Here is a 25,665-nt window from a genome sequence, read left to right as displayed (position 1 = left end):
AATGGTTCCCGTAAAGGAAAAAAGAGAAAAATGAAAGGGAGGATAAAAAAAAAGGTTGCTAGCTCTTTAAATCCTCTGGAAGTCACTTTAGCAGGAAGGAGAGGGGCTTGCAACAATGGGGAAAATTGCAATAAGAGCTGCCCATCCCTTTGCACCTGTGATTAGAAGCAGCAATCAGCAATCTGAGTGTAGATCCCTGATAATCTGGGGGACAGCATCTCTATTCCCCACCCTGGCTCTCACAAGCTGTGTGCAAACTGCTCCAGGAAGTCATGTGCAGCTGCCCATTAAATGGCTCTGATGAGGCAATGGCAGTTGTTACTGTGCTAAGAGCTGAAATTGACTGAAATTAACCCCAATTTATCCCTCAAGTCTTCTCATAGAAGTTGCAAACCTTCAATAGACTCTGGAGTTCTAAAACAGTTGTACCAGATTCTGCCAGTGCAGTTGTTATCTAGGTGGGAAGACAGATACATACACACACACATCAAAGAAAGACAATGGCAGTGTTCTATAATAAAGGAGCATAAAGAGAACAACTAAATGTAATGACTGATCCTGATCTGGAGGGGAAAATGATATAAGCACATTATGGGTTAACTGACAGAATTTGAATACAAAGGTAGATTAGACAAAAGTATTGTACCCAATGTTAAATTTACTGAGTTGATAAATGTGCCATGGTTACATAAGAGGATATCCTGTTTTTAGGAAATATACACTGAAGTATTTAGGAGTAAAAAGCCATGATGCATGTAACCTACTTTTGGATGATTCAGGGAAAAAAATGTTGTGTGTGCATGTATACCACACACATGCACACACATGCATACAAGGAGAGAAGGAGAGGGGGATAGAGAGAATGAGTGCAAACATTAAAGTAAGGATATGTGGGTATTCTTTGTATTATTTTAAGTTTTGCAACTTCCTGGAAATTTGAAATTATTTCTAAGTAAAACATTCAAAAATCGCTTCCAGAAAGAGAATTTTATGTCTAAAATCAAATATAAAATATATAAAAGAGGACCTATGGATAAATAGGGGATGAGGAGTCCTACCCACTCAGTAACTTCCCCTGTGTACCAATGTAGGTTCTCTGTAGAGCCTGAACAGTTAGACCTACACCTTATACCTGTGGTATTCGTTTCTCTTTCTAAAATGGTATCTAGTTATCCTAACATCATTCATTAAATGAGTCTTCCCTTACCAAACTCTCTGGTCTTTCTAAATATTAAAATTCTTTATATGTAATATTGGTTCTATTCTGAGCTATCTATTCTGTTCCACTGATCTAAGTTTCTGTTTTCACACCAAACATAATTTCCACAGGTTCTTACCAACTTTCATTCATTATAGGTCTTTATTTTTGTTCTCTGTATTTGTTGATTTTTATTTATTTGTTAATTATTATTATCTTTTTTACATTCTAATAAGCCAAGAGCTTTATTGATGCAGTAGGCACTTTACAATGAACCCAAGAGAGCCCCATCTTCCCAGGGATGTCTGTACAAATCTGGAAGTTTTACTACTTCAGAAAAACAAGGCTCTGCCTTTTACCACAGCCCTTGGATCTGTACCTGCTCAGATAGTCCCTCTTCCATTTTAAATAGGCAGAGCACACATGTACACCTGGCCAAGATGCGCCAGCCACTCCAGCAGGCAGTTACAACATCAATTCTGTGTTACTTGCAGACAAAGGCATAGACTATCAGATCCTACAAAGGATTTAAGAAACAGACGATTTCTCCCTCCACCTTGAAAATAAAATACACTTCAGCGGATGCATGTCCTGAAATAGTTTAGCTGGGAATTCCTAGGAAGATGGTCCAGTGTCAATCCCTTCTTCATCAGCCTGTGCATCCAAAATTCTTCTCAAGATAAGAGGAGTCCCTTTTTTTTTCTTTTTAAAGTCTTTCTTGCTGTGAGAACTCATAATGGAGCCTAGTCCTCCTACTGCTAATGCCTTTTCATGCCATTGGGGTAACACTGCGCTGCTGTTTTCTGTGGGCTTCTCAAACCCTTTATAAATGTACTTCATTGGCAAGTCAATGCCATTTCTGTCCAGTGAATGCACAGCCTGCTCAATTGCTCTGCTCTTAAAATCTGTAAGTACTTTCAGCACCATGCTCTGGGACCGTTCCTTCACGGCCTGATTCTTGGTGTTGATGGGACAGTTCTGCAAGGCTGCACGGAATGCTCGAAGCACGCCCCCTTGCTGCAGAAGGCCATCCGCCTCACCAGGGTCCGGGCATGGTCTGGCCACCGCTGCCTCCTCCTGCTTGCCCAGGAATCTGTTCTCATCAAACTTGTCGATGTCCACCCAATGGAAGTTCTGGGCTGTGGCAGGGAGTCAGAGCCTGCTCAGCCGGCTCGGCTCTGGGTCCTGCCCCGGCTCTACACCACTTGGCACTGGCTCAGGGGCAAGAAGCGGCTGCCAGGGGCCTCCTCCACCTCCTCCGTGCACAGACGCCGCCACCCATCCCTGTATTTGTTGTTTTAAAACTAAATTCAAATATATTTCTCCTGATACACTAGATGTTTACATAATCAGAATTACAATTTTGGGAGTTTTCCTGGTTTTTTTTTTTTTTTTTCATGTCATCCACTTTTCTTCCACATCTCATGCTATGGAATTATTTCTGGAATATACATGTTCATTGACATCTAATCATGCAGCTTCTCCCATCAATGCCTTGGTGATGGGTACATTCTCTATATAGGCTCCTATTACTTCTCCCTTGCCTACTTCCTCCTTACTGTAAGAGTAAGTTCAGTCATAGCAGTTCCCTCAGACGCTTCCTTTAATCCTTGGGGAGATGATGTCACTCAGCAAAACAAATAATAAACTTGTCAGAAATTTTGTTTTTAACCAAATGAGATTTCAAGCTGATGAATATGCAGCTAACATGCTCTATTACCACGATACTATGTGGCTTGGGTGGCTGTGTCAGCGTGACAAATATAAATAAGCTTGGTCCCTTCCTCTTGACACTCAAGGTGTAGTAGGGGGAGACGGTGACAGAGAATGGGATGAGGCAGTAGAGTCAGATAACGGCTGACAGAGGAGGTAATCCTATTTCCTATGACTAAAACTTGCGAGATAAATAGGTCTTTGCTGTGGGGAAAGGGGATGAAAGAAAGGCATCCCAGATAGACAGCAGGGACAGCAGTGGCTCTGATATTATACCACAGCCTGTCCTGCTTAGGGAACTGAACAGAACTCAGTATGGATGGTGCATCGGCCTCAAGGGGTAAGTGTTAAAAGAGAAGGATAAAGACGTAGGGAAGATCTAGTTTCTGAAACATCCCTTCAGAAAGATTTTAAGCCAATTATCTATGTTATATTTTTGTCTTACACACATACATAAAATTTCTATCTATATCATGCAATTTGGTTTTAGAAAATGATAGTGCTAGGTGGATTATAGTTTTTTAGTAACCAAAATGCCAAACTTATTTTTAATCATTTATAACACCAATAGAGCCACTCTAAGGCATTCAGTTTTCATACTTACAAGTATTGAATTTACTTTCAAACTGTAAGATACAATTGCACATTGCTTGAAATACTCACATTCTTGAATTTATAGTAATCATCCCTGTCTCATACCTGCACGTTGTAGCAAACACAGCTCGTTGATGCTTATATATTTCTTAAACACATCCATACAAACCTACAAGTAATGAAAAATATAACGTTACCTTTTTATATTTCATAAAGAAGACAAAATTTCAATCCTATCTTTCTGCTTATTCTCAAAGTGAACTTAAAGCAATGGAATAAAAAAACTGATGTTGGTTAACTCACAGATTTGAAATGTATACTGAATTCACTATAAAAACTTAATTTTACAGATGTTCTGACAAAGAAATAGTCAAGGAAATAGCAAGATTAGCAAGCAATTGGGGAGGGAAGGAAATTCCTGAATATTCAAAATTAAAAAAAAACTTATTTAGGTCATTTAAAAAATAGCCATTTACTGACTCAAGGATAAACACATTGACCAATGGATTAGAACAAAGAGCCTAGAAACAGACCCACTCATATATAATTAGCTGATTTATGACACAGTGACCCTGAAGTGCAACAGGGGAAAAGGATGGTTTTTTTAAGTAAATGGTGTTGGCTTACAAAGGGATCCTCATGCGGAAAAAATATTTATCTTGACCTTGTTTTCACATGAAAACCAAAAATCAATTCCAGGTGGCTTTGTGTTCTAAATGCCAAGATAAAACAACAGACCTTTTAAAGGAAAAAATATAAGAGAACATCTTCATGATCTTGGCAAAGATTTCTCCAACAGGATGCAAAAAGTTAACACCGTAAAAAGATCGACAGAATCGGACTACGTAGAAATTAAGTTGTTCTGTGTACCAAAAGACACCTTAAGAGGGTGAAAAGGCAACCTTTACAGTAGTAAAAGTTATTTGCTATACACATACTCAATAAAGAACTTATACCCAGAATATATAAAGAATTCTTAAGGTATATAAGAAAAAGACAATCCCATAGAATACAGGCAAAATATTTAGAGATTTCCAAAAAGAGTGTATCCAAGTGTCCAATAATGATTTTGAAAGATGCTCAGCTTCGTAAGTCATCAAGGAAGACATCACTCCCCACTCACTAGAATGGCTAAAATTAAAATACCAAGAGCTGCTAACGCTATGAAGCAAGCTGAACTCTCAGACATTGCTGGTGAAAAAGTGTAATTGGGCAGACCACCTTGGAAATCTGTTTGGTACTATCAACTAACGTTGAATATATGCAGATCCTATGACTCAGCAATTCCAGTTTTAAGTATAACCCATCAGAAAGTACACATATGTTCACCAAAAGACACACAAAAGAACACTGATAACATCACTACTGTAATTCCCAAATTCAGAAATCCAATGAATCAAAAGTAATATTTATCAATAAAATAAATTTTGATATACTCACAAAATGGAATATTCAATATTACAATGAGAAAGACATGTTTATAATTAAATAAAAAAATATAGATGAATCTCAAAAATATTGAGCAAAAAGAAGCCGGAAACAAAAGAATACAGATTGTATGATTTATTTAAAGCACAAAACCAGACAAAGCTCATCTATGCTATTAGGGGTTAATGAAAATCTGACTTAAAACATATAACTGAGATAATCTGAAAACAATCTCTACTTCAAGAACTTTACATATTTTACCTTTTCATCCCCTTGCTCAGGCACATGAGCAAACTTGCATTGTGATCGCTCACAGCCACGTAATGTATTAAAATGAAATTTGCAGTATCTATGGGGTAGCATCAACCCTAGGGGCTTCTGGAACACCTAGAAAATTAAATAAATTTTCTTTCTGTGTTAATTGTAAAAAAATACCATAATCAGGTAAGAAAGCATTTGAAGGAACCAGAAATTATACCCAAAACTGCACCAAGACAAATTGCTTGCTGACTTGATAAAAAAATAAAACTCCCAACTTAATTTATATTTTCAAAAATGATGAAAAAAACCAACTCAAAGTGGTTTGTCTGACTTTTTGCAATATTTTGAAAATACTCCATCAAAGTTACTACTGTTTTACTTTACATGTTTTTAAAAGTTTTACATCCCCTCCCTTTCTCACATACTTGCCCTGTTTGCTTTTACAAAAAGTTAGTCCTATTTACAACATGTACCATATTTCAGATGCATTTATTTAGAACTCAGATTTTTCTTAGCTTTTCTGATTAACAGAAAGAGAAATGACAGATTCAAAATATATACAACAAACTTTTCCTATAAACAGCTTTAAATCACTAGTTTTCTCTTCTATCACCAGGAACTATCCATCCTGTATTTTCTGTTTTGGATATCCCCTCTCCACCCCGCCTGCCCAGCCTTCTGCTTTCAACTTCTTACATTATATGTGAATATCCTCTGAGTTACTACTCATTTTCTGCTTCTCATCACCAAGTGTCATTCAAACTCTGTAAACGTCCAGAAGTGCTTAACAAATGATAGGGAAATACAACCAAAATATGTGCTTTGTAAGGTTTTTTTTTTTAAATGGGGGACTTACCCCTACATTTTTTTCCCTCTTAAATATTTCACAAGTTTCAGGATTCTGCAGCTTTAAGAGAGAATGTTTTCCTGGAAATCTGAAATCTAGAAATGATTAAGAATCACATCAAATACCAATATGTTATAGCTTCTTCCCTTCATAACAATGAACAGATGACTACTACTATCTGTTTAAAGTTTCACTTTGGACTACTCATACTCAGTTCACAGACTATGCTGCCATGTGTATTCCTGTGAAATTATTTACATCTTTGGTGCTCCTTAAGTATTTCTAGGCCTAACTGTAAAATTTTAAACTCATTTTAAGCTGAAGATACTTTCTTAAAAGCCTTAAAACAGCAGCACTGAACACTGCACTCAAATGACAGTCTCCATGTTAAACAAATATGATAGACAATTAAAATCTCTAAGTAAATTAGTGACAAACCTAAGTGTTATGAAATGAGCCTCACAAATTCATATGCCCTAAACCTCAGTGTGACTTTATTTGAAGATAGGGTCTTTTACAGAACTAATTAAGGTTAAATGGGGTCATAAGGAAGAGACCCTGAGCTGATGGAATTAATGCTCTTATAAGAGACAGCAGTGAGCTTGCTCTCTCTCCATGCACATGCACCAAGGAAAAGCCACGTGAGGACTTAGCAAAAAGGCAGCCATCTGTAAGCCAGGAAGAGAGCTAGAAACTAGACCCTGCCAGAACCCTGATCTTAAGACTTCTAGCCTCCAGAACCGTGTGAAATAAATTTCTGTGGTTTAGGCCATCTAGTCTGTGGTATTTTATTATGGCTGCCTGAGCTGACTAATATACCAGGCACCCTATTCCTTAATGTTGGTCCTTTAAAATGAGAATTAGGACATCTGGAAATGTTTTTTTCTAAAGATATTTTATTTTTTTATTTTAAATAATTTCATTTTTCAGTTGGCAGCATTCAGACAGAATTTGGAAAAAGCTGAAGTTTCTGCTGCATAGTTTTGCTGTAGTTTCCATTATAAAATCTGTTAAGGCTTTTTAAGATAAAACACACAATCATCTGGACATGCTGCAGTCCTACAAGACACCAGGAAGCACAAAGTCAACGACAGGAAGGGACAATTAGGTGTGAGCTACACAAAGAAAATTTATTGTTTCCAAATTCATTCCTCAATCTAGCTTATTTTGTTCAAAAGCTTTATGGATTTTCAAAAAAACTAACACAAATTTTAAAATACATTATAATTCTAAAATATTCAACTAAAATATGAATATTTTAGGTATAACCTATAATTTATTTGCACTACAACTATCACGTAAGTACAGATATTTAAGAAATTGTTCCATCAAAAGTATTTACAAGTAAAGGTATACAAACTTCCTAATTTTAACATATCCTAGGCTGGTTTTGATTTTTTTAACCTTTTTTGTTTTTGGTGAAAAAAATCTCCCACATAATTTCTATACTATCAAAAGGCAACATAATTATATTAAGAAAATAGTACCATTCATCCAGGGCTTCAGTAATATGTCTTCTTGATGAGCACTTAGATTCAAAGGTGGCACTGATAAGCACAGAGGTTTGGGGGCCAATGTTGATAACTGACATTCACCAACCATCTCTGAATTTTTAGGATCTTTGCTGTATGAGCAGAAAAAAACAAAATCAGAATTTAAATTTATTCTAAAACCTTTAAAGTAATGAGAATCGAGTGGAAACACAACCTAACACTATGTATATACTATATACCATGCTGTATAGTGTTACCATACTATGATTCTTCATTATTTTCAGTAAGCGTTCCTGCCTTCTTACATAGAAAACCAATGCTTGTTAAATGGCCAGGGTAGAGGCAGGAGTAAGGTGGTTGGGTTAAAACTAGAGCAGAATACTTTTAAAAAAAATTAAAAAAAAATTTTTTTTAACGTTTATTTATTTCTGAGACAGAGAGAGAGCATGAACTGGGGAGAGTCAGAGAGAGGGAGACACAGAATCCGAAACAGGCTCCAGGCTCTGAGCTGTCAGCACAGAGCCCGACGCGGGGCTTGAACTCACTGACCGTGAGATCATGACCTGAGCCGAAGTCGGCTGCCCAACCGACTGAGCCACCCAGGCGCCCCAAAAAAACTTTTTTTAAAAATCTTTATTCACTTTTGAGAGACAGAGCATGAGTGGGAGAGGGGCAGAGAGAGAGGGGCAGACACAGAATCCGAAGCAGGCTCCAGGCTCTGAGCGGTCAGCACAGAGCCCGACACAGGGCTCGAACCCATGAACCATGAGATCATGACCTGAGCCGAAGTTGGACGCTCAACTGACCAAGCCACCCAGCTGTCCTGAGCAGAATACTTTTGATCATGCCAGACAAAATGTCCAAGGAGGCACTGAGCTGGCATTCTAACAGAAAAGATTATCCAATTATTCTATTGATAGTATAGTGAAAAAAGAATGAGTTATAAATTAATTCTTTGGGATAAGTATATTTAATAAATTTATACATGTACTTGAGAGCTTCCTTTGGGAAGAAGATATAAAAAATTTACTGTCCTTGGTTGCTGATTTAAACAGTTTCAACTAGGGGCACCTGGGTGGCTCAGTCGGTTAAGCATCTGACTTTGGCTCAGGTCATGATCTCACAGTTTGTGAGTTTGAGCCCTGTGCTGGGCTCTGGGCTGATAGCACAGAGCCTGGAACCCTCTTGGAGTTCTGTGTCTCCCTCTCTCTCTGCCCCTCCCCTGTTTACTCTCTCTCTCAAATATAAATAAACGTTAAAAAAATAAACAAAAATAAACAGTTTCAACTCTATTTTAATATGTGAGATCCTATATAACCAATTTTAGAAAAACTTAAAAAGAGTTTGCTGGACAAAGCAGGAAAGAATATCCAATGGAATGAAGACAGTCTCTTCAGCAAGTGGTGCTGGGAAAACTGGACAGCGACATGCAGAAGAATGAACCTGGACCACTTTCTTACACCATCCACAAAAATAAACTCAAAATGGATGAAAGACCTCAATGTAAGACAGGAAGCCATCAAAATCCTAGAGGAGAAAGCAGGCAAAAACCTCTTTGATCTTGGCTGCAGCAACTTCTTACTCAACATGTCTCCGGAGTCAAGGGAAACAAAAGCAAAAATGAACTACTGGGACCTCATCAAAATAAAAAGCTTCTGTACAGTGAAGGAAACAATCACCAAAACTAAAAGTCAACCGACAGAATGGGAGAAGATATTTCCAAATGACATATCAGATAAAGGGCTAGTATCCAAAATCTATAAAGAACTTATCAAACTCAACACCCCCCCCCCAAAAAAAATCCAGTGAAGAAATGGGCAAAAGACTTGAACAGACACTTCTCCAAAGAAGACATCCAGATGCCCAACCGACACGTGAAAAAATGCTCAACATCACTCATCATCAGGGAAATACAAATCAAAACGACAATGAGATACCACCTCACACCTGTCAGAATGGCTAACATTAACAACTCAGGCAACAACAGATGTTGGCGAGGATGCGGAGAAAAAGGATCTCTTTTGCACTGTTGGTGGCAATGCAAGCTGGTGCAGCCACTCCGGAAAACAGTATGGAGGTTCCTCAAAAAAACTAAAAATAGAACTACCCTACGACTCAGCAATTGCACTACTAGGCATTTATCCACAGGATATAGGTGTGCTGTTTCGAAGGGACACATGCACCCCCATGTTTATAGCCACACTATCAACAATAGCCAAAGTACGGAAAGAGCCCAAATGTCCATCGATGGATGAACGGATAAAGAAGATGTGGTATATGTATACAATGGAGTGTTACTTGGCAATCAAAAAGAATGAAATCTTGCCATTTGCAACTACGTGGATGGAACTGGGGAGTATTATGCTAAGTGAAATTAGTTAGTCAGAGAAAGACAAAAATCATATGACTTCACTCATATGAGGACTTTAAGAGACAAAACCGATGAACATAAGGGAAGGGAAACAAAAATAATATAAAAACAGGGAGGGGGACAAAACAGAAGAGACTCATAAATATGGAGAACAAACTGAGGGTTACTAGAGGGGTTGTGGGAGGGGGGATGGGCTAAATGGGTAAGGGGCACTAAGGAATCTACCTGAAATCATTGTTGCACTATATGCTAACTAATTTGGTTGTAAATTTTTAAAAATAAAAAATTAAATTAAATTAAAATAAAATTAAAATCTCCCCCCCCCCCCCCAAAAAAAAAGTTTTCTGGAGTTTCACTTACCTAGAAAAAGAAATAAGCAAGGGGGAGAGGAGGAAGTATCTCAAAGCTGACTAACAGACAACTAATAGATAAGGAAATCAGTTTTTTGGAGAAAGATCTCTCAGCTAATATATTTTATCTTAAAAACAATTCTAACAAGCTTTTTCAGCTGGGGTTCCCTGGACCAATGGAGAGTAAAAATAGAAAAGGGTCCCACACTTACAACAGTTGAAACTTACTAGCATTGACGGGGCTTAAAAATTACACAGAAAATAAAGATACTTCTCTTTCCAACTTGGGACATAATTAATATGTGCATTCAATAATAACCTCCCTCAAAACAAAAGCAATAACATACAATAAACAAATAAGAATTATGGAATTTTACAGATGGAAGAGATGATCTAGTAAAACTTTTTGTTTTTGATTGGATGACTGAATCCAAGGGTAATGTAGTGACTTCAATGTCAACATTCCTGGTCATTATGGTAGATCCAAAATCATGATAAAACTCTGCAGGCTACAATGACACTATTTAGTTTGTAAGCAAAATGCTTTCAATAGAATAAAAAAGTTAAATTGTCATTTTTTCCTTTAAAAATTTTCAAATGGTCATGAATCGTACTGGGTTTCTGTGCCAATCTAATTCTTACCTAGCTTTCCCTTAATACAATGGTTCTCAAACTTGAGCACCTCTTAGGACTAGCTAAGGGGCGCTGTTGAAACACAGACTGATGGGCTCCATCTCCAGCGTTTCTGATTTAGCAAATCAGGGATGGGACCAAATAATTTGCATTTCTGACTCATTCCCAGATGCTGCTGCCACTACAAGAATCACACTTTGAAAACTATGTCTTAACATAAAAAGACTTGAACACATTTGTCACCTGATTTGAGTGTACCTTGCCTCAACAGCAAAATGGGAGTGCAGGATGGTCAGGTGATCTCCAAGGTATCCTCCAACTCTAAGTTTTGTATTTGCATATATTCTAGTGAGTGTACTGTAACTTGCAGTACTCATGACCACAACCATGTCAGATACCTGCAAACTGCAATATTCATCTGATTTCAGCTGCTTTTGCCTTCACAAATGTCATGTACACATTCTTTTTTCTTTTATCACTACTCTTTACTCCTTCCTTGAAAAATATTTTAATGGCTCAAAAATCTTTGTGACAGCTTTAAGGTAACTTACAGTATTGCTGACATCTGTGTGTACCTGATACACCAATTTAATAATACCCCTATATGGCTTACGGCATAGTGGCCCAAGTACATAAAGCAGAGAATGAAAAACACACTCAAAATACAAATTATTTGACTATTTTAAAGTTACATAATTAAAAATGTTACAGACCTTTTGCAAACTTCAAAAATATTTTCTTTTTCTTCTTTAATAGTCACCTCTTCTGAAAATCTATGCTATAAGGAGATTATGGTTAAAAAGTACAAGTGAGTATCTCTGTATTCCATATTAAGCTGAGGCTTACCAGACATACTAGAATTTATTAGATGTTAATTAAACCACCACCTGATGGCCAACCAAAAACACAACTCTGTATTATTTAAAATAATGAATATTGACTTAAAAATTCCACTGTTGCTTAAAAAAAAAACTAATAGAAATAATATATTTTCTCAGCTTTTGGCATCACTTTTAATTATACAGGCTGTCATTTAAAGTTATTAGGAACAATTAAAGTTACATTTGTTTTCTTTCAGACAAAAAGCTTCAAATGATTTTTATTTTCAGATGGTATTTATGAACATAAATTTATTTTTCTCATTAGAAGTATCTATATGGGGTGCCTGGGTGGCTCAGTCGGTTAAGCATCAGACTTCAGCTCAGGTCATGATCTCGTGGTTCATGAGTTCAAGCCCTGTGTCAGGCTGTGTGCTGACAATTTGGAGCCTGGAGCCTGCTTTCAATTCTCTGTCTCCCCCTCTTTCTCTTCCCCGCTGCTCGCACTCTGTCTCTCTTAAAAATAAATTTTTAAAAAATTTAAAAAGGAAGTATTTGTATGTATTTTATATATCACTATACTTAAAACATTTCACATTAGTGTTCTGGAATTGTGACTTTCCAATTATAAGAAAGTTCTAAATGCTTAAACTTTTGAAAAAACAGGCAAGCACCAAGAAAACAAACCTCCAAATCACCTATCATTTGAGCAGTGATAACCATTTAATATCTTACTTTATATCTTTCAAGTCTTTTTAATTTTAAAAAATTATTTTTTGGGGCGCCTGGGTGGCGCAGTCGGTTAAGCGTCCGACTTCAGCCAGGTCACGATCTCGCGGTCCGTGAGTTCGAGCCCCGCGTCAGGCTCTGGGCTGATGGCTCGGAGCCTGGAGCCAGTTTCTGATTCTGTGTCTCCCTCTCTCTCTGCCCCTCCCCCGTTCATGCTCTGTCTCTCTCTGTCCCAAAAATAAATAAAAAACATTGAAAAAAAAATTAAAAAAAAAATTATTTTTTAATTATTAAACATTTTTCCAGTCTTATTGAGAATTAATTGATACATATTATGGTATAAGTTTAAAGCATACAGCATGATGGTTGGGTTTATATATATTGTCAGATCATTACAACTGGTTCAGCTAACATCCATCTTTTCACAGAGATACAACAAAAAGAAGAAAACAAGAAAAAAATTTTCTCCTTGTGATGAGAACTCTGAAAATGCACTCTCTTAGCAACTACTCTTTTTTAAAGTACATAATCACACATTACATAATGATACGCACTGCATATACTACTGTTACGAAGAAAATTAGAAAAATCAAGTGAGAAACATAAAACATCAACAAATACAAAAATATACTATGTTCCTGAATGAGATTAAAAAAAATTTTTTTTAAGTGTTTATTTATTTTTGACAGAGAGACAGAGAGAGTGCGAGCTCAGGAGGGCAGAGAGGGAGACACAGAATCCGAAGCAGGCTCCAGGATCTGAGCTGTCAGCAGAGCCTGATGCAGGGCTCAAACCCACCAGCAGTGAGATCATGACCAGAGCTGAAGTCCGACACTCAACCAACTGAGCCACCCAGGGGCCCCCTGAATGAGATTATTAAATGTAAAGATGTTAGTTCTCCCTAAGTTAATTCATACACTTTAAAAACTACTTTACATGTGAGTTTAAAGAACTCTTAGGAAAATATAAGAACAGCCAAAAAATATTTTAGATTTATAATACATTTCAGAATCTTTTAAAGTAAGCGTTCCTTGTTTTATTTTTATTTTGCTTGCCATTTTTATTTTTCAAATAACTGACAATATGGTATCAGTAAAAGGACCTGGGCAATCAATGAAACGAAAGAGAAGGAATAGTTCCATACATAAAAATTTGAAAAATTTAAAGATAGCATTTGAAATTTGTGAAAAAATGATTCAATAAATGGAAGTAGAACAACAGTCTAGCTAACTGGATAGAAAATAAGTTTGGTAGCAACTCACCATATGTCAAAATACTTTTTAGGTTCATTAAAGATTTAGGGGCGCCTGGGTGGCGCAGTCGGTTAAGCGTCCGACTTCAGCCAGGTCACGATCTCGCGGTCCGTGAGTTCGAGCCCCGCGTCAGGCTCTGGGCTGATGGCTCGGAGCCTGGAGCCTGCTTCCGATTCTGTGTCTCCCTCTCTCTCTGCCCCTCCCCCGTTCATGCTCTGTCTCTCTCTGTCTGTCCCAAAAATAAATAAAAAACGTTGAAAAAATTTAAAAAAAAAAAAATGAAAAAAAAAAGATTTAAATACAAAAAATATCAGAAATAGCAAAAACAAAATAGAGATAAATTATAATTTGGAGGGTGGAGAAAGACTAAGCATGATACCAGAAGCAGAAACCATAAATTATGATACCAACAGGTGTGAATATAAATATGTTAGATATTTTCTTATGCTGGAGAATACAAAGCACACAAAAGCCATTTGTCAAAAAAAATTTTTTAAAGGTTACATTGTTTCTACCTTCTTTCTCCTAAGATAAATGTTAGATTCAGATAGATAAAAAATTCAAACATAATAAAAAACAACAGAAAAAAGCACCAGGAGGAAATACAGAAGAAAAATTTTAAATCTTGAAATGGGGAAGAGCTTCATTAGAATACCCAGTGCTCATCACAAGAAGTGCCCTCCTTAATACCCATCACTCACTTAGCCCATTCCCCTGCCCACCTCCCCTCGTAACCCTCAGTTTGTTCTCTACAGCTAAAGTCTGTTTTATGGTTTGCCTTTCTCTCTTTTCCCTCCTCCCCCCACCCAGGTTCATTTGTTTTGTTTCTTAACTTCCACATGAGTGAAATCATATGGTATTTGTCCTTCTATGATGGACTTATTTTGTTTAGCCTAATACTCTAGAGCTCCATCCATGTCATTTCAAATGGTAAGATTTCATTCTTTTTATGGCTGAGTAATATTCCATTGTACATATACACAACTTCCTTATCCATTCATCAGTCAATGGACATTTGGGTTCTTCCTATAATTTGGGTATTGCTGATAATGCTGCTATAAACACTGGAGTGCATGTATCCCTTCAAATCAGTATTTTTGTACCCTCTGGGTAAATACCTAGCAGTAAAATTGCTGGATCATAGTGTAGTTCTATTTTTAACGTTTTGAGGAACCTTCACATCGGTTTCCAGAGTGGCTGCACCAGTTTGCATTTCCACCAACAGCGTAAGAGGGTTCCCCTTTCTCTGAATCCTCGCCAACATCTGTTGTTTCTTGAGTTGTTAATTTTAGCCATTCTGACAGGTGTGAAGTGATATCTCATTTGTATTTCCCTGATGATGAGTGATGTAAGAATATATTTAATACATGAAAAGTTCCTACAACTAAAAAAATCAAAATCTCAGAAGAAAAATGGGCAAAGAACATAAAAAGGAAGTTCATAAAAAATGTAAATGGCCTTTAAATATACTAAAAGATGCTTAACTAGTCTCATAAGAGGAAAGCAAATTAAAACTAAAAGTCATTTGTAAAAATAGACAGATGGGACAAAATTTTAATACTGAGTTGGTTAGTGTGTGGGGAGAAAACTGGCATTCTTACCCAATGTTGCTGAATGTATAAATCACAGTCATCTTTATGTAGGCCAATCTGACAATTCTACTTCTAAGAATTAATCCAAAAATGCTTGCACATATACAAAATGCCTTATGTTCAAGGGTACATAATGCAGCAATATTTAAATTGCAAAAAATGGGAACAAAGCAACTGTCCACCAACAGTGGAAGTTGTTGAATAGAGTATATCCATACAGTGGATAATTATACAATTAGAAAAACAGGGCATAATTACATACGTTGAAAAGAAACAATCTCCATTATATATTTAGTTTAAAAAGCAAGACAAAGAATGGTATGCTACTGTTTGTATAAAATTAAAAACAATAAACAATACATCCACTTTGAGAAATGGCAGAGTATGTCTTACTGGGATAATCCTCTTGCAGTTAACAATTCTAAACCCTAGATAAAATGTAAAAAAAATCACTGGAAAGATATGAAAAGCAGGCAGAATCTGGAGCGAAGTCTACACTTGGAAAGAAGGAATAGTACTGACCAGCTCTTTTGCTTTCATGGTTTTATTCCTGAAGGTAGGCCCTAGTTGGAATCACCTGGGAAGGCCAAGAACTTGCTTTGCTGAAACAATGAACTGGAAGGCTAAATTTAGGACATAGTCAGAAACTGGGAAATAAGGATGAGAATCCAGGAAAGGAGAGAACCTAAGACAGGAAACCCTGAAATCTGGTTATACACTTGGTGCAAATCTCTCGCTGATCCTTGAACTGTATCTCTCTAAGGTTAGACTCCAAACAGCCCAGCTGAGGTTACAAGAACCGAAAAAATATTTAAACTAACTGCTACTGTGGAAGAGTAATCTGGAGGCTGAACTCACCTAAGTTAAAACCTAAACATACAATTACCATACAACCCAGCAAATACAGACTTGGGCATTGATCCCAGAAAAACTAAAAATTAGATTCACCAAAAACCTGTACACAAATGTTTATAGCAGCTTTATTTGGAATAGCCCAAAACTGGAGACAAGACAGTTGTCCTTCAATGAGTGAACAGCTTTTAAATAAATGGTAGTAACCCATCCCACGGAATACTGCTAAGCAATCAAAATGAATGAACTATTGATACATGCCACAAACTTGATGACTATCCAGAGCATTATGCTGGGTGAAAAAAACCCCAATCTGCAGTGGTTACGTACTATATCTAATTCCATTTATGTAGTACACTTAAAAAAATTTTTTTTAATGTTTATTTTTGAGAGTGAGCGAGCATGAGTGGGGGAGGGGCAGAGAGAGACAGAGAGGGAGACACAGAACCCGAAGCAGGCTCCAGGCTCTGAGCTGTCAGCACAGAGCTCGACACAGGGCTCAAATCCACGAACCGTGAAATCAATGACCCGAGCTGAAGTCGGACACTTAACCAACTGAGCCACCCAGGCATCCCTGTAACATCTTGAAATGACAAAATTATAGCAATGAAGAACAGATTAGCAGTTGTCAAGGGTTAAGGAGAGGTTAGGGGGAGGCACAGAGAAAGCAGGCATAGTTATAAAAGGGTAACATAAGGGATCCTTGTGGTGATGGAAGTGTTTTGTATCTCTGACTGTATTATAGTGTCAATATTCTGGTTGTGGTATTATACTAAAGCTTTGCAATGTTACCATTGGGAGAAATTGGGTAAAGAGTACATGAGATTTCTGTTATTTCTTACCACTACTGTGGTGAATCTATAACTATTTCAAAGTTAAAAGAAATGTGGGATCCTGCTAAGGCAGTATTTATGGATATGTTTATAGCACTAAATTGTCTCAGAAAATAAGTTTTAAATCAGTGACCCCAGTTGTAACCTTAAGAAACTACAAAAAGAGGGGTGCCTGGGTGGCTCAGTTGGTTAAGCCTCTGACTTAAGCTCAGGTCACGATCTCACGGTTTGTGAGTTTGAGCCCCGCGTCAGGCTCTGTGCTGACAGTTCAGAGCCTGGAGCCTGCTTAGGATTCTGTGTCTCCCTCTCTCTCTGCCCACCCCGGCTTGCACTCTGATACTCTGTCTCTCAAAAATGAATAAACATTAAAAAAATTAAAAAAAAAAAAGAAACTACAAAATGAATGGCAAATTAAATCCAAAGTAAGCAGAAAAAAGGAGAAAGTAATGATCAGCAGAAATCAGTAAAATAGAAAACAACAGAGCAACAGAGAAAAAAAATTAATAAAACCAAAGCTGGTTCTTTTCAAATAGTAACAAAATTGATAATCTTCTAGTCAACCTCCAGCAAATCTACATCTATTTCAAAATACCAAAATTACAGAGATGGAAAACAGATTAATGGTTGGCTAAGGTTAGGAATGTTAGAGTTAGGGAGAAAAGTGTAACCAAGGAATAACATAAGGGAGATATTTATAGTGATAGAATAATTCTTTACCTTGATTGCAGTGGTGGCTAAAAGAGTCTGCCCATTTAATAAAATACAGAGAAGTATCTATACTATACATTTAATATCAGATTCCTGCTTCTGATGTTGCATTTAAAGACGTAATCAGGAAAAAACTAGGTGGAGGATACACAGGTCCTCTCTATACTACTTTTGCAACTTCCTGTGAATCTACAATTATTTCAAAATAAAAAAATTTTAAAACGGTATGCTAGCATTTTAGCTATATGGGGTTCAAAACTAGAATTAAGTAATTCCTATCATGGTTAAATTTAAAAATTGTTACATACACAAGACAAAATAAAAGGTCACTGGAAAAGACAGAATATACATATACTTATTCCATGAATATTTATCCCGTAAGTATTATATAAATATATACAAAATATCAGTAAGGAAGCATTTATAAAAATTCACAGAAAACTATGTAAAAGGAGAAAAGTAGTAGGCCATACATATGTCCTAAAGTCAATCTATTTATCCCCTCAAATTCCTAAAATGTAAAGTGAGAGAGAGACAAAGTTTAATTCCCAAATTTGGGGGCCAGATATCTTAAAAAAAATTTTTTTTTAACATTTATTTATTTGTGAGAGACAGAGAAAGAGCAAGAGTGGGGGAGGGGCAGAGAGAGAGGTAGACACAAAATCCGAAGCAGGCTCCAGGCTCTGAGCTGTCAGCACAGGGCCCGATGTGGGGTTCGAACTCATGAACCGTGAGATCATGACCTGAGCCGAAGTCGGACACTGAACCAACTGAGCCACCCAGGCAGCGCAGAGGCCAGATATCTTAAAGACAAATATTACTGTTTGGTCATGATTATTTTCTAGAGTTGGTACTTTGAAGCTTACCATAATAGTAGAAGAATAAATGTATCATCCCCTTTTCTTAAACAAAACCAAAAATCTTACTATACTAGGAAGCAACTAAACAATTCTGTGGATTATTTTAAAAGAATTAATGCCAAAAATAGTCTACATCTTGAAAATATTTACAGTGTTAAGAATTCAGTGACTTCTGGCAAACATCTCCTAAAATCTATCCTTACAGGAACAAATGGATTAAGTCTTTTCCTCAACTTTAAGTAGAACAGAGTACAAACTAGTTTTTGTTGTTATTTTGTCTTAACATTCATTTATTTTTGAGAGACAGAGACAGAGCACGAGTTGGGGAAGGGCAAAGAGAGAAGGAGACACAGAATCTGAGGCAGGCTCCAGGTTCTGGGCTGTCAGCACAGAGTCTGACACGGGGCTCAAACCCATGAACCGCAAGATCATGACCTGAGCCAAAGTCCTATGCTTAACCAACTGAGCCAGCCAGGCGCCCGTTTGTTTGTTTTTAATGCTTCAGAGCAAGGGCTGGCAAGCTACAGCCTGCCTGTTTTTGTAAAGATTTACTTGAATATAGCAACTGCTATTTGTTTATATATTGTCTATGGCTTCTTTCATGTTATGACGGCAGAGTTGCAACACCAACTATAGGGCCCACAAAGCCATACAGGAATTTTACCATCTAGCCCTTTGAAAAAAACTTTGCCAACCCTTGCTATACTGTAAGTCAAGGGACTCTGCTGTGAGACCTTGGACAAGATACAGACTCAAAATCTGTTTCTTCATCTATTAAAAAGAATAATAGCACATGCCCCATGTGCAGCAAATGAGTAACTCAACAAGTCAGGGTTGTCTATACTGTGTACATTGAAGGTATGGTCCTTGATCTACTCCTTGGAGGGAACTTTTAAGCCCTTGGAATGTGCTGCCTTTGGTAATGTGTTTTTGCTTACTTGGGGGTCTGGGACCAGACAGTGTATACTAATAGTGTAATTCATGGCAGGGGCTTTGGGCCACTCTAGACAGTCTAAACTAACAATATGACTTATGGTGGGGGCCTCAGGTCATCTGGTATCCAGCGTGACCTCTGGAGGGTATGGAGAGACTGAGTGATCAAGGTCAGCCACACAGGCAGTCAGACATGCCACTGTGACTGACCCCAAAAAAGACTGACCAGGGCTCAGGTAAATTCCTTTGGCTAGCATTCCTCTGTGTTGCTATGCATCATTGCTGGGAGAAGCAAGCAGTGTCTACATGGCTCTACTGAGAAAGGACAGCTGGAAACCTGTGCCTGGTTTCTCTTGGACTCTGCCCTATGTGACTCTTGTTTGTGGATTTTTTTTTTAATTTTTTTAACGTTTATTTATTTTTGAGACAGAGAGAGACAGAGCATGAATGGGGGAGGGGCAGAGAGAGAGGGAGACACAGAATCCAAAGCAGGCTCCAGGCTCTGAGCCATCAACCCAGAGCCCGATGCGGGGCTCGAACTCACAGACCGCAAGATCGTGACCTGAGCTGAAGTCGCCCGCTTAACCGACTGAGCCACCCAGGTGCCCCATCTTGTTTGTGGATTTTAATGTACACTCTTTCACTGTAATAAAATGTAATCTCAAGTATTAACAGCTTTGCTGACCTCTGTAAGTTCTAGCAAATCACCAAATCTGAGGGTGGTCTGGGGGGCTCCTGAGCAGCATCTCATTATATTATGTGGATAAAATGTGATAACCCATACTAGGCACTTAACAGTGGCTGGTTGGCATTATGATAAAGGCTGAGTACATACTGGCTGTTATCATCAAACCATTAAGCAAGTACTTTGTAAGATTCTTTGTGTTATAAGACTCTTATAGCACTTAAAGACTTTTCAAATGGAGTTCATATTCAATATGCATTCAACATTTGTGTTATTACTCTGTATCAGCCACTGCACTAGGTGCTAGAGATTTAGTAGTAAGCAAAATGGACAAAAATCCTTGCTTTCATGGAGCTTCACTCTAGCAGGAAGAGATAAACATAAAAAAGTAAATGTGTAGAATGTTAAACCATAATAAATATAAGAAAGGGGAATATGAAATGTTGAGAGAAAGGAGAACACTTGAAGTTTCAGGTTGAATGGCCAGGAAAGTTATCTTTGAGAACACGAAACCTGAGTGAAGATGTAAAGGAAGTATGAGAACCAGCTGTACTATTTTTAGGAGAACATCCCAGGCAGATAAAATAGCGAGAGCAAAGGCCCTGAAGTAGGAGAAAGCCTACTATGTTTTAAGAACAGCAAGAAGGCTAGTGTGGTCAGGGTGAAATGGATATGGATAGGAGTATAAGAGATCAGAGAGATAACAAGGTGGGGAATGGGTATAGGAGACAGATACAGGGCACTACAGGTCACAGTAAGGACTTTGGCTTTGAATCTGAATGTCATTAGAAACTAACGGAGAGTCTGAAACAAAATAATGACATGATCTAACTCATGCTGTGTCGAGAATAAACTACAAGAGAACAAAATTAGAAGCAGGAGATCTACTAGAAGGTGACTGTAATAAATCAGGCAAGAGAGGACCCTCACTTGGGTCTGTGTGGTATTGGTGAGGGGTGATGAAAAGTGGACAGTTTCTAGACATCTGATGGTAAAGCCTGCAGGTTTTCCTTGCAGTCTGGGTATGGACTGAGAGAAAGAGAAAGGAAATCCAAGGTTTTGAGTCTGAACAATCATAAAGGATGGAGTTGCCATTAACAGAGAAGGAGAAGATTATAGGAGGAACTAGTTTGTGGTAGAGGAGGGGATATATAACAGAAGTTCATTTTTTAAAAAATTTAAAAAATTCTTTCTTAATTTTTTATTGAGACATAGCTGACATACAATATTACATTAATTTCAGGTGTACAACATAGCGCTTTGGCATTTGTATACATTACAAAATGATCACAACTGATCTAATTACCATCTGTCACCATACAAAGTGAATACAATATTAACTATATTCCCTATGCTGTAGATTGTACCCCCTTATTTTATAACTGAAAGTTTGTACCTTTTGACCACCCTTCACCCATTTTGCCCCACCACAACCCCCCCTCCTGTCTGGCAACAACCAATCTGTTCTCTATATCTTTGAGTCCGGGTTTTATTGTGGTTGTTGTTTTGATTCCAAACAGTGAAATCATAAAGTATTTATTTTTCTTTGCCTGACTTACTTTACTTAGCGTAATACTGGTAAATAATACTGCAATGAACACAGGAGTGCATGTATCTTTTTGAATTAATATTTTTGGTTTTTTTGGAAACCCTGTAGTGGAACTGCTAGATTGTATGGTAGTTCTATTTTTAGTTTTTTTTAGGAACTGCCATACTTTTTTTCCATAGTGGTTATACCAAATTACACTCTTACCAACAGTATACAAAAGTTTTCTCTGTATCTTTTTCTCCATATCCTCACCAGCATTTGTTATTCCTTGTCTTTTGAATAACAACCATTCAGACAGATGTTAAGGTGATATCTCACTGTGGTTCTGATTTACATTTCCATGATCATGAGTGATGTTGAGTACCTTTTCATGTGTCTGTTCACCAACTGGATGTCTTCTTTTGGAAAATGCCAATTTAGGTCTTCTGCCCATTTTTAAATCAGATTGTTTGTTTTTCTTTGTTATTGAGTTGCAGGAGTTCTTCACATATTTTGGACATTAACCCCTTATCTGATATATGACTTACAAATGTCTTCTCCTGTTAAGTTGCCTTTGCATTTTGTTGTTTGGTAGTTTCCTTCTCTGTGCAGAAGCTTTTCTGTTTCATGTGGTCCCATTTGTTTGGTTTTGCTTTGTTTCCCTTGCCTTTGGAGTCAGATGCAAAAAAACTTTGCTAAGATTTATGTCAAGGAGATTACTGCTTATGTTTCCTTCTAGGCTTTATGGTTTCAGGTCTTAAAGTCAAGTCTTTAATCCATTTTGAGTTAATTTTTGTATATGGTGCAAAATAGTAATCCATATTCATTCTTTTGCATGTAGCTGGCCAGTTTTTCCAAAACTATTTACTGAAGAGACTGTCCTTCCCCCATTGTATGTCCTTACTTCCTTTATTGTAAATTAATTGACTATATATACTTGGGTCTATTTCCAGGCTGTCTATTCTGTTCCACTAATCTATGTGTGTTTTTATGCTAACACCATACTGTTTTGATTACTATAGGTTTATGGTATAGTTTGAAATCAGGGAGTGTGATACCTCTGGCTTTGTTCCTTTTTAAGACTGCTTTGGCTATTCAAGGTCTTTTGTGGTTCCTTATACATTTTAGAAGTATTTTTTCTTGTTCTGTGGAAAATGCCATTGGAATTTTGATAGGGATTGCATCAAATCTGTGCATTGCTTCGGGTGGTACGGTCATTTTACCAATATTAATTCTTCCAATCCATGGGCACAGAATATCTTTCCATTTATTTGTGTCTTTAATTTCTTTCATCAATGTCTTATAGTTTTTTAAATTTTTTCAAATGTTTATCTTTGAGAGAGAGGGATAGACAGAACACGAATGCGGAGGGGCAGAGAGAGAGAGAGAGAGAGAGAGAGAGAGAGAAAATCCAAAGCAGGCTCCAGGCTCTGAGCCATCAGCATAGACCCCGACACAGGGCTTGAACTCATGAACCATGAGATCATGACCTAAGCCGAAGTTGGATGCTTGACCAACTGAGCCACTCAGGCACCCCAATGTCTTACGGTTTTCAGTGTAACCTATAGTTTTTGGTTAAATTTATTCATAGGTATTTTACTCTTTTTGATGTGCCCATAAATGGGATTTTTTGGATTTCTTTTGTTGATAGCTATTATTATACAGAAACACAACAGATTTTTGAATATTAACTTTGTGTCCTGAAACTTTACTGAATCCATTTATTAGTTCTAACAGCTTTTTGGTGGAGTCTTGAGGGTTTTCTATATATAATATCACGTCACCAGCAAATAGTGATGGTTTTACTTCTTCCTTTCCAATCTGGATATCTTTTATTTCTTTTTCTTGCCTAACTGTCCTTGTTAGGACTTCCAATGCTATGTCGAATAAAAGTAGGGACAGTGGGAATCCTTGTCTTGTTCTTGATCTCAGTGGAAAAGCTTTTAACCTTTCACTGTTGCATATGACATTAGCTGTGGGTTTGTCATATACAGTCTTGATTATGTTGAGGTACATTCTCTACCCACTTTGTTGAGTTTTTATCATCAATGGATGTTGAATTTTATCAATGTTTTTCTGTATCTATTGAGATGATCATACATTTTTATCTTTCATTTTGTTAATGTGGCATATCACATTGATTTGATTTGTGGATGTTGAATAATCCTTGTATCTGTGGAGTAAATCCCACTTGATCATGGTGCACAATCCTTTTCACGTACTGTCGAATTCCTAAGGTTGAATTTGATTTTGTTGAAGGTTTCTGCACCTGTGTTCATTAGGGATCTTGGCCTGTAATTTTCGTTTTTTTGTGGTATCTGTGTCTGGTTTTAGTATCAGGCCTTGTAAAGTGAGTTTGGAACTGTTTCCTCCTCTTCAGTTATTGGAAAAAGTTTGTGAAGGAGGGTAGGTGTTAAATCTTCTTTGAATGTCCGATAGAATTCACCAATGAAGTCCAGTGGTCCTGGACTTTAATTTTTGGGAGGTTTTTGATTGCTGATTCAATCTCCTTACTAGTAATTATAATCAGATTTTCTATTTCTTCATAATTCACTCTTGGAAAATTGTAAGTTTCTAGGAATTTATCTATTTCTTCTAGGTTGTCCAAGTTTTTGGTCTATAATTCATAATTCATAGTGAACTATAGTTCATAGTATTTCTGTGGTATCAGTTATAACTTCTTTTTCACTTCTAATTTTATTTGAGTCCTGTTTTTGTTGTTGTTGTTGTTTCTAAGTCTGGCCAAAAGTCTTGTAAATTTTATCTTTTCAAAGAACCAGCTCTTGGGTTCCACTGATCTTTTCTACTGTCTTTTTATTCTCTATTTCACCTATTCCATTCTGATATTTATTATTTCCTTCCTCCTACTAACTTTTGGCTTTATTCTTTTTCTAGTTCCTTCTGATGTACCATTAAATTGAGATTTCTCCTGTTTCTGGAGGTAGGCCTGCATGCTATCAACCTCCCTCTCAGAACTGCTTTTACTTCATCCTGTAGATTTTTGTATGCCATATTTCCGTTTTCATTGTGTCTAGGTATTTTTTTCTCTTTTGATTTATTCTATGATCCACCAATTGTTCAGTAGCATGTTGTTTATTCTCCACATATTTGTGATTTTTCTGATTTTCCTCTTGTAATTTATTTCTAGTTTCATACAGTAGTGGTATGCTAGATATGCTTGATATGCTTGATGGGATTTAAACCTTCTTGCATTTATTGAGACTTGCTTTGTGACCTAACACCTTATCTATTCTAGACAATATTCTGTGTGAACTTGAGAGGAATTTATATTCTGCTGCTTTTGGATGGAATGTTCCATATATATCTATTAAGTCCATCTGGTCTAAAATGTCATTTAAGGTTTATGTTTCCTTACTGATTTTCAGTTGTTTTTTTTTTTAATTAAAAGGGTATTTTTAAATACTTACTTTTGAGAGAGAGAGAGAGAGAGAGAGAGAGAGCAGGAGTGGAGGGGGGGAGCAGAGAGAGGGAGATACAGAATCCGAAGCAGGCTCCAGGCTTTGAGCTGTCAGCACAGAGCCCAATGTGGGGTTTGAACCCACAAACTGCGAGATCATGACCTGAGTGGAAGTCGGCTGTTTAACCAACTGAGCCACTCAGGTGCCCCTGATTTTCAGTTTTGATGACTGATGTAAGTAAGATGTTAAAGTCCTCTACTATTATTGTATAGTATATACAATTATATACTTTGACACTCTTATGTTGGGTGCATACATATTTATAAATGTTATATTTTCTTGCTGGATTAACTACTTTATCATTATGTACTGCATCTCTTTGTCTTTAATTACACTCTCTTTTTTAAAGTCTATTTTGTTTGATACAAGTATAGCTGCACCAGCTTTTTGTTTCCATTTGCACTGAACATCTTTTTCCTTCCCTTTACTTTCAGCCTGCGTGTGTTCTTACAGCTGAAATGAGTCTGGTAGGCTGTATATAGATGTTTTAGGAATTCAGTTTGAACA

The 25,665-nt window shown here is 37.1% G+C and overlaps 1 protein-coding gene across 5 annotated transcripts in view; it reads right to left on the bottom strand.

Annotated features, from left to right (window-relative positions):
* Positions 1 to 25,665, bottom strand: part of TOPAZ1 (testis and ovary specific TOPAZ 1) — a 100,728-nt gene that overhangs the window by 59,046 nt on the left and 16,017 nt on the right. For all 5 annotated transcript variants that reach the window (XM_042955510.1, XM_042955512.1, XM_042955509.1 and 2 more), the window contains 5 exons: positions 11,602 to 11,666; positions 7,529 to 7,665; positions 6,051 to 6,136; positions 5,195 to 5,320; positions 3,611 to 3,674 (listed from right to left, as the gene is read on the bottom strand). In XM_042955510.1, the coding sequence (XP_042811444.1) occupies positions 3,611 to 3,674; positions 5,195 to 5,320; positions 6,051 to 6,136; positions 7,529 to 7,665; positions 11,602 to 11,666 (478 nt within the window). The remainder of the gene's footprint in view (positions 1 to 3,610; positions 3,675 to 5,194; positions 5,321 to 6,050; positions 6,137 to 7,528; positions 7,666 to 11,601; positions 11,667 to 25,665) is intronic.

The sequence above is a fragment of the Panthera leo genome, chromosome C2 (genome assembly GCF_018350215.1).
Source record: "Panthera leo isolate Ple1 chromosome C2, P.leo_Ple1_pat1.1, whole genome shotgun sequence".
Taxonomy (NCBI): Eukaryota; Metazoa; Chordata; class Mammalia; order Carnivora; family Felidae; genus Panthera; species Panthera leo.
This window is presented reverse-complemented; position numbering and strand designations above follow the sequence as displayed.